At 52.7% G+C, this 14,811-nt stretch overlaps 1 protein-coding gene across 15 annotated transcripts in view; it reads right to left on the bottom strand.

Annotated features, from left to right (window-relative positions):
- Positions 1-14,811, bottom strand: part of Tnrc18 (trinucleotide repeat containing 18) — an 88,825-nt gene that overhangs the window by 25,317 nt on the left and 48,697 nt on the right. For 12 of the 15 annotated variants that reach the window (XM_063234059.1, XM_063234057.1, XM_063234056.1 and 9 more), the window contains 6 exons: positions 12,984-13,159; positions 12,088-12,224; positions 11,739-11,867; positions 9,847-10,018; positions 7,795-8,155; positions 4,067-4,342 (listed from right to left, as the gene is read on the bottom strand). In XM_063234059.1, coding sequence (XP_063090129.1) covers positions 4,067-4,342; positions 7,795-8,155; positions 9,847-10,018; positions 11,739-11,867; positions 12,088-12,224; positions 12,984-13,159 — 1,251 coding nt within the window. The remainder of the gene's footprint in view (positions 1-4,066; positions 4,343-7,794; positions 8,156-9,846; positions 10,019-11,738; positions 11,868-12,087; positions 12,225-12,983; positions 13,160-14,811) is intronic. The other 3 variants (XM_063234062.1, XM_063234063.1, XM_063234070.1) reach the window with 1 other exon arrangement.

The following is a 14,811-nucleotide window of genomic DNA, read 5'->3' as shown; positions in this document are numbered from 1 at the left end:
GGAGGAGGAGGAGGAGGAAGAAGGGTGTCCAGGCAAGGGACTGCAGCTGTTTTGCCAGCTGGAGACTTGGGGCCTGCTGGCAGGAGAAGGTGGAGTTTGGTCTCCTCTGGGACTTGGGGAGGATGTTGTGGCTCCAGCTCCAAGTATAGGGCTGTAGAGTCCAACACACATCCAGCAACAGCCCACCCTGGAGAGCCTGGAAGCAAGTGCCCACCCTCACTGGAACCCCATTTTCTCAGCTGTGGCACGGGTGACCCTCCCAACTGGCCTAGCAAAAAGAACGTTCACACAGAATGTGCTTTGCAAGTCTGGGGAGGATCAAGACAAACAGGGCTGTATCTGTGACCCGGAGAGGAGCTGTGCCGTCCCTAGCTGGTTATGGCTCAAGACTCTGGGGAAACCCTTGGGGGTGGCCAAGCTGAACTGGAGACAGAGCCTCAGGCTGAGTGCCCCAGCTGCAGGCCTGGCAGAAGAGGTTCAGGCTGTCTCCTGGGGGTGGAGATAGGCCTTTCCCAAGCCACTGGCCCAGCAGCCAGCTAGGGCTCTTGGGAGCAGGCAGGCTGGGCGCTGGGGCTGGCCACAAAAGACAAGCACAAGGATCCATGCAAGTGAACCAGTCCCTCTGCCAAAGAGGGAGGCTGTCCCCGCCCTTCTGCAGGAGACAGCCCCACTGAGGCATCTGACACACAGCAAAGGAGCTTCAAGGGCAAGTGCGCCCGTGCATCTCTGCCTAGAAGGCCAGAGCACTGAGAGCTGCTGGCCAAAGTAGGGCCCAGATGGGACTGGAAAGTGGCTCTGTGAAGCAAGAAGTAGCAGGACACATCCCCTGGGCTCAGCAGTTGGAGAGGGGAGACAGGTGACCAAGTCCACAGTTCTCCTGCCATTGTCCCAAGCTACCACTTGATTTAAGCGGCCAAAAGTGGCCAAAAATGCAGCCCCATGAGTACTACCATGGGCAAGAGTTCTGTCCCCCACCCATTTACTGGAAGGTGCCTGGATTCCTGGCAGGGTAGCCCTGGAAGGGGGAGGTGGTGAGGAGCAAGGGAAGTCATACAAGGGTGGAGAGAGAGAAAGGAGCAGAGAGAGGAGGCTTGTTACAGGGGTGCAGGCGGGAGCGGGCTCCCAAGGCGATGGATGAAGCAGGCTGGGGAGGAGGCCAGCGGGGCAGGCAGGGCAGGCAGGCAGTGCACACTTGCGATCATTCACATTGCGACGTCACATGGCTCTGTCTCCGCCCCAGTGGGCCACAGCGCGGCAAAGCAGGCTAAGTGTAGGCAGACTTTCAACAGCGCCTGGGTCCTCCACATCGGGCCCCCCTGGGGTTGTCCAATTAGGGGAAGGTGTTGGGAGGGCAGCTGGCTGGGGTGGGGGCACAGGGCTAGGTGAGGGGCTGGGCATATTCCCTTCTAAAAATACCCTGCCCTGGCTGCTCGGGTGTGGGGACCAGAAATCTTCCCTCCAGAGCTCAGCTAGTAGGTTGGTAGGGGAGGCTGGAAGCCCTGGGTTTCTGGGAGCTGCAGGGGCCATGTCAGATCCCAGAAAGCTAGGAGCAGGCCAGGCCCAGCACCTTGCAATGGAAAAATGCTGGCAGGCAGAAGCCCACACGGAGCAACTGCATAAGGGACATATGAATTATCCCATGATCCTCCCGGCCTCCCTGGAGCTGGGCAGGCCACACTGGTCCTGCTCAGACCATGTCTGAGGTGCAGGGGAGGAGCAGGGGACCAAGGCCAAGAAAGCCTCTCTGGAGTTGTCCACACCTGAGGCAGAGCTTGCCAAGGGCAGGGGGGAGTAAAGTCCCAACAAAGATACCCAACGAAATGCAGAAAAACTTTTTATTTTTTTAAAATCTTGGCTCAGGACAAGGGGTTGGCTGTTGTAACTTGGTTTGGTTTCCCAAAACCCATAAGCACCAAGGTGATGTGCTGCTGCCAGACCCGGTGGGCGCAGACCCCGAGGAGGTGGGTGTACAGAGGACAGAAAGAAAAGGGTTTGCCTACCTACGGAGCAACGAGCCAGGCTCGGACCCAAGCTCCGTGACCCGCTGTGCCGTCTGCCCTACTCCCAGCCTTCGCTTTGCGTCCAGAGTGCAGCGGGAGAGCAAATGCAAGAGACCGAAACAGACACTCAAAGCATCATGGGTAGGGGTCAAGGGTGGAGGTATGGTCAAGCTGCTGGGAGGAGAAAGCAGACACACTAGAAAAGCCAAGCCAATTAAGTGTTTTAGTACCAGGGGGTCAGTAAGGCCCTATTACCCAAATATCCCTTAAGACCTCATCAACCATCTGCTTTGCTGTGGGGGACAGACCAAAAAGCTGAGTGCCCTCCCCCCACCCCACTCCACTTTCCTATCTGGGCTCTGTGCACTGGCCCTGCTGTATCCAGCCCTGAATGCTGACTTGGGGCAACTGGCCCCTTCCGGAGAGGTCTGGTAGGGGCTGCCAGTTTCTCTGTAGGCTCCAAGCGGGGCCAGGAGTGTTCAAAGGCTAGGAAGCTCCAAGTCTGGCTTTAAGGGTATGTGGAGAGGGGCACAGAGGTCCAACTAAGGCAAGGGAGGGGAAGGGGTGAGCCAAGCCGGCCGGGGGAGATCTCACTAGGTGGCTGGTGGCCTCTCTTCTTAGCCCAGGATGCACTCACTCAGATGTGGCAGCGGGACAGGAGAACCCGAGCCCAAAGGACACCAGGCTCCCAGTGTGCTGTCTCCAAACCCTGTCAATCTAGAGGGGAGATGGTAGACAAGGAGCAGAAGCCAAAACGGGCAGTGTTCTGGTCCCAGGGGCCCAAGCTAGGACACATCCAGATTCGCTATGACCCCCGACCTGAGGAAGCAGCTGACATCTGGGTATTGCTACCCAGGCTCTAAGGATCCCTGTAGCCTGGCCCTATAGGGAATCCATCCTGAAGCAGACCCTAAACCAGGGCTAGGGAAGCTTTTCACCTGTTTCCCCTCCTTGGGACATTTCTGATTGAAGGGCCTGAAGGCTCAGATATTTCTAAACCCAGAGTTCCATTCTGAGAGAACATTCTTGGGGGTCAGGGAGCTTGACCTCCTGAGAGGAGAGCTGGCCGAGGAACTGGCCAAGCGAAGGCCAAACCAGGCCAGAGACCCACAAGCCAGAGCTCTCCCCCAAAGTATGCACTTTGTCCCCTGAAGTGGCCAGGAAGCCAACGCTTTCAAATTTAACAACAAAAACCAAGGCTGGCCAAAGGCCTTGATCTTGCACTGCCTACATGCCCTTCAAAACAGAAACATGTGTTAGAAGACAAGTGTTTATGTTAATTCTGTTTAACCACTAGTGAGTAAGAGCAAAGTTTTAAGAAAATAAAACACAAACAAGCAAAAAAAAAAAGATGATGCTGGAGGTGAGGGCGGCTGACTTTCACCTGAAAAATGGAATGGATGCCAGAGCTCCCAGGGATATTTGAATAATAGAGAGGAGCAGAGCTTCCACTCCCTCTGGGGTGGGGAGGAGGAGCGGGAGGGAGGAGGGAGGAGGAACAAATGAAGGGAAGCGGCCACCTGATGTCTAGTAAGGACACAGCAAGAGAGACAAGGCACACGGTTTAGTTAAAAATGAACTCGGTATGTTTAATAAAGCTTGGTATTACCAAAATCGCGGTACAAACATCAAGTCACACGTCCACACGACAGAGGTCCATTTACAAAATGCTCCCAGGGCCGGGCCCAGGCCAAAAGAGAGCCCTGCTCAGACCTGTGGTCTGGGGGGACAGGAAAGGTGCAGGGCCTCGGGGTGGGGAGGGGTGCAGAGGAAGGAGAGGAGAAAAGTGGAGACCAAAAACCAGTCCATGTGAAGCTCCAAAGAGCTCGCCAATGGCATTAATCACAATGATACAGTACAAATAAAAACAAAAACAAAAAGAGGCGGATACGGCAGGCTACGCTGCCAAGAACCAGACGGCTGCCGTCCTGGGCCATCAGGCGACGGCCACAGCTGCCATCCCTGCTGTGTGCACACGCGTGCTCTCTCTCGCTCGCTCGCTCTCGCTCTTCACACTCACTCTCGCGCTAAAACATGGAAGAGATTTTGTGTGTGGAGCTAGTAACCTTGGTCAAACGAGTCCTCCGAAGAGTCGCTGCAGGACAAGCGGGCCTCGGCCTCTCGGAGCAGCAAGCAGAACGGCTGCTTCCTGCTGGCGGCCGCCTTGGGTTTCAGAGTCCGGGGGGCCGCTAGGCCCCTCTTGGTCAGCTTGGGGCCGGTGGCTGGCTTGCCGTTCTTTGCCACCATGCCACACAGGAGGGAGGAGGTCAGTTTGGAGCCGGAGGGGCCTTGGGCAGGCCACTCATCCTTCAGGAAGTCTTCATCTTCCTCTGAGTCCGTATCTGCAGTCAAAGTAGTTTTTAACAAGGTAAGTCACAAGGCGCGGTGGGGGGAGAGGTGGCGTCTAGTTCTCTGTGATCAGTGGCTCTGAGAACGCACTGGGGTGTGCTGGCCAGGCCTCAGCCTCACCTGGGAAGCCTCCAAGCATGGGCAGCACGAGTCTTGCACAGCTGGGCTCTGCCAGCAGTGTACACCCAGGCACCTTATCGGCAGGGCACTGCCAAGTCACCCACCACAGTCACCATGGCCTTCCCAGGCCCTGGTGGGCCCCGTGACTCTCTGGATCCTGGTAGCTACTGCCACACATTCCATGCTACTGCACGGGCTGCACACAGCCCAGCAGCTCTTTCTGGGGAAGGACGAGGCCCCCTGGGGAAAGGGCTCCTAAGGGTGGCTGGCACACACAGGTCTCTTTCCCACTCCCTGCTCAGCAGCAATGCAAGGACAGCTCCAAATGGGCCTCAGTGAGAATACTCACACCAAGGAAGTTGGTGATGTCACAACAGATGCACCCCCTTGTGCTTCCCCTGTCCCACCAGCCCTGGCTTCTGGTGTCTCCAGCTGAGCTACAAGATTGAGCACCAGGGTACTCAAGCCCTCCTGGGAGACAACCAACAGCCTTCGGGGGAGCCCATGAGGGGGCAGAGCTCTGGTCCCTTCCTACCTCAACCCCCACATGCACCCTCTTGCTCTTGATCCAAACAAAACGAATGCTGATGCCCACAGCCACTGTTGGCAACACCTACTCTTGCCCAAGTCCAAGAGAAGCACACACAAGGGGTGGGGTCCCTGGCTGTTTCCACCAATAGCTCTGCTTTCTGTTCCAACCAAGACTCCAAGAGCTGGACAGCCTAGCAAATCTAAGGCAGGGCAAGGTCAACTTCTACCAAGCCTCTAGCCCTTGTTACAGCCCCAGCTCCTGCTGTCACGTGTTCCAACTTGTCCCTTCTGAGGCCACGTTCCAGCCCAGAGATGACCACAGACAACCTGCCGTCCCTCAAGAACCGCCAGGCACACTACCCATCCCTACACTCCACACTGGAAGAGTAGGAGGCACCATTCTCTCTTCCTCCTCCTGCCACGACAGCATCTCCACGCTGACACTGCTCACTCACCCAGAGCTACATTAAAGCAAGCTAGAAAAAGAAAAAAGCCAAGTGCACTGGTATGCATCTGTGATCCCCGCATTTAGGAAGGATGAGGCACGCAGACCACAAGTCTCACTGGGCAATTTAGTAAGACTGTCTCAAACTAAAAGATTTTTAAAGGGCCAAAGATGTATCTGGCTCAATGGTAGAGTGCACCTAGGTTCAATCAATCCCCAGTATGAAGGGAGAGAAGAAAGCGGCCCTTTACACAACCAGGTGCTTCTCTTAGCCAGCATGGAAGTGGAGACAGGCCCGATGACTTCCCTGTGTGAATGTTAATCCATTTTCTCTCCCTTACAAAGGCGTAACGAAATCAGATGGACACCTGGGACAGTTTTTTGGTTCTTTTTTTCTTCTTGAAACAGGGTCTCAAACTCATGGTGATTCTTCTGCTTCAGCCTCCTGATGGCTGGGATTACAGATATATACCACCATACCTGGCTGGACAACTGGAACATTTCCTCACACTCCCAAGGACACGATACCCCTGCTGCATTGGATAAGACTGCTTGGGGCACCCCAAAGACTTTAGGTCCCAACTATCTGTGACCTGTACCTCTACCCTATTCATGTCCACCAGTAAGCTGAGTGCAGTGGTGTCCCAGTAAGCAGCCAAGCAGTCCTCCTGCTCAGCCCTCCTTATTCCAAACTGAGCAGAAACAGAACCAAGGAAAATCCTCTTTCTCTTCAGAACAACAAGTCTGTCCCTGCCACCCTCTCCTCGTTCCTGCACATGACCGTGGACCTGGGAAGTCCTGTCAGAACATACCCAGCCAGGTCAGAGGGACACTGAAGATATATGGTGACTTTGTGTGCTGTGTGCCCAAGCACATAAAACACTCTGCTTGGCCCACCTGATGGCACACTGGTCCTGGAAGGCTGCTAGTCTAGGAAAAACAAAAACACACTTGCTAAAACATAACATTAGTTCAATCCTGCACCAGTGCAGTGTTCAGCTCTGCTCAGCTGAGCTCACTCAAGGCTTCCAAGAACCTTGATGAGTAGATGAGATTTAACATCCAAATCCATAGCCATTTTTCTTAAGAAAACACAGTAGTGCATGTCTATAATTTCAGTACTGAGAGGCTGAGGCAGGAGCATTTCAAGCTCAAACTCAGCCTGGGCAATTTAACAACAAAAAGCTCTGTCTCAAAATTTTTAAAGTGGATGCAAGTGGAGCTCAATGCAAAGATCCTAGGGTTTAATCAAGGATAGATGGACAAAAGGAAAAAAGGAGAGGAAACAGAAGAACAAAGAAACACTAGACAAGACGAGAGGGAAAAAGAAATGACAGGAGGGAAGAAAGAAAAGAAGAAAACACACTTTGTGACATTAAATGTGTCCATTTTTGCATGTCTTACATTGTCTCTCTCCTCTAAATACACACATTCCCAGGATCCAGTCATAGCCCATAGAAAGCCCAAGACACAGAGTATGGCAACGCCCAACAGAAGCGCTCTGTATATGCAGGGGCTGGGGACTCTCAGAATAAAGGGACACAAACATGGGCCTGGACCCAAGAGGATCCTCCTGCAGCTACCACATGCTCAATACCAGCCCACCACAGCCATGGGCTGTGCTCAGCCCACACACACTGTGTGAGGACCTTATATCCACCATGTAGCATCAGCCCACAGACCCCGGGAAGACGCCAAGCTCGGGAAAACTAGAATAACTCCACAGCCATGGCCCCTGCTCCACCTGAAGGGCCCAACAAACACAATTATGATCGTAGCCTACAGACCGGCAGACTATGAGCACTTAGGCGGAAGCTAGTTTGACCCAGCCTGATTCTCCGTATCCCACCTAGGCGCACACCCTTCCCTCCACCACCCCCTTCAGCCTTGATGGCCTCAAAAAACCAAATGGGGGTACCCAGTTGTGGGGCTGTCACAAATGAAACACACCCACGAAGCCTTCGGTTCGGAGCCAAGCCTGAAGTTAACTATGAGCTTCCAAAATGCGACTACGAGTTCATCACTTCTAGCATTCTCAAAAACAGTAACATTCCTGGACTCTCTAGGACGAGCAGCCGCAAACTCTATAGTATGCTAGACCTCCAAATAGAAGACTTCCAGTGGAAACGAGGGCGGGCAAACCAGTTCCCGCCCACCATAGACACCCACCAATCACAGGCACCTGCCAGCAGCACATGTGCCAATTACAGGCACGTCCGCTTCAGGTGATTCCCACTTCCGGCCTAGAGACCGCGCAAAGCCGAAAGAGCATCCCCAGACAGAGGAAGAAAATGAACAGAAAAAGGAGAGAAGTAGCGGCCCGGAGGCAGCATGGCGTCCGCTACTTACTGTAGGAGTAGCTGCTCACTTCCGAGGCGAAAGGGGAGTGGGCCGACTTGGGCTGGCCTCTGGCCTTGAACCCCACCTCCATCTTCCTGGCTTTGGCAGCCCTTTTGTGTTTACCTTCTCTAGAAGATTTCAGAGACAGGCCCAGGCCTTTGGCCAGTGCCTTCCTGTTCTTGCCCAGCAGGCTGTCATAAGGAGTCAAGAACCTGCCACAGCCCCCACTAGTTTTCGATTTCCCCCCAGAACTGTCCGAAAACTTGAAGGGCGATTTCAACTTGTCCTGCTTTGTGAGGGAGAGGGCCTTGTCTAGCTTGCTTGCCAACTGCTCCTGGTCGCTGGCCATCTTCTTCTTCTTAATCTTTAGCTAGGGAGGGAAGTTGGGTTACAGGTTAGGACATTTGACAAGAGAGACAGTGGGCTTCAGTACACAGTCTTGACAACCCTGGGCTCCAGTCCTTCCTTATGACTGACTTGCTGAGCTCCTTAGTCCTTGTGCTTTGTAAAAAGAGGACATTTCTGTCTGGACATCACCTGGCTGAAGATGAACCAAGATAACGCACAGAAAACATTTATCAGGATCCCAGCACTCTTTGGGAGGCCAGGATGGAACACCATCAGTAGTCTGACACCAGCCTGGACTATATAGTGAGTTCAAGGCCAACCTGAACTGTATGGTGAGACCCTGTCTCAAAAAAAAAGATTTATCAAAATGCCTGGCCCAAAGTAACCAGTTATTAAACAGCTGTTACTATGGTTACAGTCAGCACTGGCCCTGGCATTTCCACACTGGCCTTTCATAGCACTATCTGCTACCTCCTTGGGAAGCACTTTAAGAAAGCACAGCTGCTGATGGCCCAGAGAAGGTAGCTCTGAGTTGAGAGAGGAAAGAACAAAGCAAGATTGAAAAGCCAGCCAGGCACAGTGTGGCACAGGCCTGTAATCTCAACATCTTGGAGAACAGAGCCGAAGGGCTGCAAGCTGAAGCCAGTCTGGGCAATTTTAGTAAGCCCCTGTCTCTCAAAAAATAAAAAGGGCTGGAAATGTAGCTCAGTTTCAATCCTCAGTAGTGTAAAATAAATAAATAATCTAAACCAGAGCATGCTGCTGTGCTTATCTCAACCACCTACAGTAGCTGAAGGACACTGCTGGCGTCTAAATCAGCCCTTCTAACTCAAAGGGCCAAAACTGCCAAGCAAATGCCTGAAGTGTGTCTTGAATGCCTGAAGCAGAAAGCATAATTAAGAGATTTCAGAGATTAAATTCCTGCTTTCAGGTCTATCTTTAACTGTATTCATTTGTTGACGTGAAATGCAGTTTCAAAGCTATTAATGCCCTGCATTTCAACATGTTATCTCTGTTTTCTTCAATCAAGTAGTATTTCATACAGAGGAAAGAAGCCGGGACACTGTCATTTAAACAAAAATGAAAGCATCCCTCAGCACAATTTGAGATGAAAAAGGATCATGATGTACAAACTGTCAGTCTTTCTGGTCCTGGACCCGTCTCTCTCTGTCCTCCCTTCTGATGACCAAATCAATCAAAACATCTCCATAACATAGGGCCTCATGGGGAGGGACGACAAGGTGCATTAGCATTTAGAGATGAGGCCCTTAAGTGGAAGATTTCAATACTCTGCAGAAATAAGGAAATTTAAGGAGTTGGCTCTCACCCCATTACCCCTGGAGAATTCACAGAGGAAATTACAATGGCACCAGGTCTTTGTTTTTTAAAACTTCAAAACCATGGAGCTGCTTGTTAAACAATTACACTGTTAAACCACATAGTAATTGCATTATTTGGCTAAGAACTTGCAATCTCCCTGCTTGGTTTCAGCAAAGGGTCAAGAAGCACACAAAGGGATTTAGTTCTGGTTCTGCCTCTAAGGCTGCAATGCTTTGCCAAGTCCCTCATCTCCTCTGGCCCTTAGGGAAACTAACCATTCCTTACAGCAACAGGGCCCAACAGACCTGCAAAGGGAACGTGCACTCTCTCAAGCATGACCTCCGGACCCCTGACCCCAGGATCACAGCACAGCTGGAAGCCTGGGCTACTGACCTGACTCATGAAGTCAGACGAGGCCTCCTGTTCATCCCAGCTGTGGTTCCTGCCCCTGGCTTTCCCCATTCCAATGAGCGTGTCGTGTTCCTCCTCAGGCCCTTTGTGTCTCTTCCTTATCCCAGCTCCAAGCTCATAGTCATCTGATGTCAGCAGGGACTTGGTGCTCAGCCTGAAACCCAAACACACACTGGTCAGCACGCTTGCCAGGCCACCCTCCAGGGCTGGGTCCACCTTGTGGCCCTGAAGGCTGGGCTCTGGAAGCTGAAGCACAGTCTTGGATGCTATAGCACCAATCTGGGGAGACAGATCTTGCAAAACCAAAGTGCTAGAATGCTGAGATATTTGTGAATGAGGCAGAGAATATCATGTAGAAGAAACAAAACACCAGGGCTGGGGATACAGTTGAGCGGCACAGTGCCTGTCTGTCAGGCACAAGATCGTGAGTTCGATCCCTGGTACAAAAAAGAAAAACAAGTCAGCATTCTCTGCTGGCTGCTTTCATCTCTTTTCACACACACACACACACACACACACACACACACACACACACACCTTTAAACAGTGATCTTCCTCTCTACCAAACATTCCAAAAACAAGGGTCAGAAGCAAGAATCAGAAATGCCAAGGAAATCCACCAGGATGGGAAGGAAATTAAGATGAGGAGCTTATATGAAGGAACCATTAGCTCGCCTCCCATTTCCTTGTGAGTCCAGGCAGCTGGGACACAGACAAAAGCTTTTTCTTCCTCGCTTTAAGCTGAAGCTTCACAGGTAATAAAAGCAGCTCATCTTGATTTGGTGCTTATACTGTGTCTGATACTGTTAGTGCCTTCTATTTTAGTCACAGAACAATGGTGTTCTGTGCAGTATTTTGGGGGAAGGGGGTTGGTTTATTTATTTTTTTAATAGATAAGAAAACTGAGGTCTGAAAAAGCTAACACCTGCCTGAGGTTGCAGGAGAGGTGGGCCTGGAACTCAGCAGGACCTTCAACACCCCTGGACCTGCACCCCTGACCACTAAGCCTGCACTGCCGGGCCATGGCCACATGCAGTCTTCTTCAGGAGACTGCCCTGCTCTGCTGTAGCTGGCAACTCTGCATCTCTTCCTCTCTCCATCCTCTCTTGGTCAGGAACGTCTGAAGAGGTTAAATGAGTGATTTTGGGGCTGTGTGCACAGCTTTCTTGAGAAGACCCTCAGCTGCCCCGCTGTCTCTCAGGCACCCTTGGGAAGACTAGGGGCTCCTTCCTTCTGCTTCCCTATCCTGGACTGTCACAGCCCAGGCTGCAAGGCCACAGCATACCACAGCTCCCTTCCTCATTCGGCTTGTCACCCAACGCCCAGCAATGCCCAGGGAAAACAAGGCCTGGTCCTTGAGGGGGAGACGCTCTTTCCAGCGAGCATCCAAGACCACCTCCAATGTTGCCATACTAATCTGCTGCCACTGCCATCAAGGACCTCATTCCCAGAGCACACAGAAGCAGTGGCCCTGCTCTCAGGCAGGAAAAGCCAGCAGTTTGGAACAGGAGAACGGGGAAATGTCCAGCATGGGAGGACTCAAGCAACAGCATGTGTCAGGCAGTCACAGCAAGGCTGGCGGCTCTGCAGCAGGGAGGTGCGTGGAGCAGGCAGGAGTTAGACCCTGGCTGTGAAAGAAGCAGACTGGCAGGAAGGCAGGGTCGAGCACAGGGCGACCCCTCTCACTGGATCAGTCTTCCAGCCTGGCTTGCCCTGTATGCCTGGGAAGCACGCCGAGCTCCCTAGAAGCTGCTGTTCTGGGGGTTAAGAGCCCGGGGGACTCAAGGTCCCCGGGCGCAGGAACCTCACTGGGCCACTGCACCTCCCCTCCGAGCTGGGTGCCAGTTCCCGACCCACCAAGGGGCCAGCCTTACTTTCCGCTACTGCTGTGCCTCTTCCCTCTCTTGCAGGGGGGCGACAGGGCGCTCGGGACGTGGGTCCGTTTCCGTGGCCTGCCAGGGCCTCTGCGTGCCAAGCTTCTATGGGGATCCTCGTGCCTGTCCCTTAAAGAGAACCACAGGCTTGGCTGTGAACTTGGGGGCAAGCCAGGCGCGGAGAGGGGCACACGCTGCGCACACGTCACTAGGGTCCACGCACACTTGGCAGCTGCCACAGTCTACCTACCAAGCCCAGCACCAGTGTGGCATGGCCCGGGCGCCTGCCTGCCACTGCCTGACCACCTGGCAGGCCAGCCAACCCATGGGGTGCGGGCCGAGCACTCACCCAGAGTCCCGGCGGCGCTGCAGCTTCACGAGCTCACGCTGCTTCTCCTTGTACTGGCGCTGCACCTCCGCCAGCCGCATCCGGAAGTCCAGCTCCAGGGCGTCCATGTCTTCCAGGGAAGACTTCATAGCAAACATCTGGAGGGGCCGGGGAGAGGGATGGGAAAGCAGTGAGGGTGACAATGCCAGCAACTGCTCGGCTCCTTGTCAGTGAAGGCCAGGCCTTTGGAGTTGCTGTCACTTACTACCTGTGGCTTGGGCCCCATCGCTGTGCTAGAGAACACAGCGGCACAGTGTCAGCACTCGGTTAAGAGCTGTGGGTAAAGCATGGTGCCCTTCCTGTTATGAGGGCTCAGGGAGGAAGTCAAGCCTGGTATTGGGCATGGGCAGAGGTTCAGAGAACAGGCAGCATGGCCCAAGGCCCCACAGGCAGCAAAGGGCAGAGCCACCCTGGCACCCAGGCTGCTTTCTTCTCAGTCCACCCAGCTGCCATATGCTGATGTGCCCAGTGAGTATCAGATAGAGAACCAAAGCAAAATGGGCCTGGTGATACACACCTACCATCCTAGTATGCTGGGAGGCTGAGGCAGGAGGATGGCAAGTTTGAGCCCAGCCTGAGCAACTTAGACCCGGTCTCAAAATAAAAAGGGCTGGGAATGGAGCTTACTATATACTATAGAGGCCCTGGGTTCAACCCCTAGTAGTATGAAAAAAATAAGTAAACCCAAAAGAGAAGTGACCTACTCAGGGGCCCATACCAGGTCAATGGAAGAAGCCAGGTACAGGTGAAGCCCCTCTGGCTCTAAAGCCAGCTTCATTCCAGGAAGAAAGCACCTCTGTGTGGCTGGTATTCCACCTCTAGCCCAGGGCAACAGGGAAAAGGCCAAGGCCACCTACCCGCTCCTCTTTCTTCTGCATCCAGCTGTACTTCTTATTGGGGTTCAGCTCCCGAGGCAGCCGCAAGTTCTTGAGTGGGTCTGTAAAGGGGCCGTCCAGTACTTCCTTCAGCATGTGGCTGCTGGCCGCCAACAGGCTCTCCAGTGAGGGCCGCACGGTCAGGCCGGGCTCCACACCTGCAGGCAGGCGGGAAGAGCGTGAGTGAGCCACACGGGGAGGGGCTGGCACTGTAGCCAGTGACCTGAAGCACGGAGGAAGATGGATGCCCAGAGCTGACACAGGCCCCAGGCTTCGTGGCACCTTGAGACATCTGGACTGGGGCCTTCCGGAGATGCAGGACACAGTGCTAACGTGATCAGACAGGCAAGAGGCAGTATGCAGCTTGGTCTCAGCCTACACCGTGTACAGGAGCACAGAACGCTCAGCACAGTCATCAGAGCCCAACAGATCCTTTCTAGGAATGGGGTACTCTCTTCAGTGAATACACACAGCTCCCATCAGAAAACAAGAAGCTGGCCATGATGGGACACACCTAAAATCCCTGCACTTTGCAAGGCTGAGGCAGGAAGATCACAGGTGCCAGCCCAGACTGGGCAGCTGAGTTTCATAAGTTACTGAAATCCTGTCTCAAAAATTTAAAAAGGGATGGGAATATGGCTCAGTACAAATGCCCTGAGTTCAATCTCAGCACTGGGGAAAAAAAAAAAATAAAAGAGAATAGAGGAAGGGGGAAAGGGGAAAGGTGATACAGGTATGCACTACCACACCAGCTTTGGATTTTCCCTCAATGGAAAAAGAGGCACAGTCAGTGATAGGAAAACCCCAACTAAGGTGATCCCCAGGCCAAAACAAGTTGTTTCCCCCAAAAAGCATCCCCTACTCTCTGAAAGTCATCTCCAACCACAGCAAGCATAAAGGTATAGAGAAAGCAAAGTGTGATTCCTCCCACCACGCAGGCCCCTCCCTGAGGAAGCCATTCACAATGTGGTCCCTGTTCAGGAGTTCCAGAAATGCTTACATGTGGGTAATAATATCCCAACAGACACAGCCATCCTGGAAAACCATAAAATGGAATCAACCAAGACAGTTCACTTTCTCTGCTTCATGTCTTTGTCAGCACACAACAAATAAGTCTGCCTGATTCTCATGCTTAGCTTGATTCTTCTAAAAATCATCTTTTTTTTAAGACAGAGTTTCACTACACAGTTCAGACCAGTATTGAACTCAGTGTGTTGTTCAGGCTGGCCTTGAACTCGAAGCATCTTTCGGTCTGCGATGATGGGCATACACCGCCATGCCCAGCAAAATCACCATTTCTAAAAGTCAGAATCACTACAGCCAGGCTCAGTGGTGCATGCCCACAATCCCAGCACTCTGGAGGCTCAGGCAAGAGGATCGCCACATATTCAAGGCCAGCCTAAACTACATAATGAGACCCTGTCTCAAAAAAACAGAACAAACCAAAATAAAACACTAGAATGTCACAGGTTTTATTTAGAAAAAGTTAACACCAGTGTAGGATTTTCGTGTGCTAATGAGTTTCAATTAGTCTAAAAAATCATCACTCATGTCATTTAAGTTGTTGGAGATTGCACCCAGGGAATTCCCACTGAGCTACATCTCCAGTCCGTTTCATTTTTTGAGACACAGTCTAAGTTGCCCAGGGAAAGGTCCAATTTGAGACCTTGTACCTCAGTCTCCCAGAGTGCTGGGATTACAGGTATGCACCTCCACACCAGGCTTTGGATTTTGTTCCCTCAATGGAAAAAGGGGCACAGCCGGTGATAGGAAACCCCCAACTAAGGTGATCCCCAGGTCAAAACATAGT

The sequence above is a fragment of the Cavia porcellus genome, unplaced genomic scaffold, assembly GCF_034190915.1.
Source record: "Cavia porcellus strain 051 isolate PalLab524CR breed Dunkin Hartley unplaced genomic scaffold, mCavPor4.1 scaffold_23, whole genome shotgun sequence".
Lineage (NCBI taxonomy): Eukaryota > Metazoa > Chordata > Mammalia > Rodentia > Caviidae > Cavia > Cavia porcellus.
This window is presented reverse-complemented; position numbering and strand designations above follow the sequence as displayed.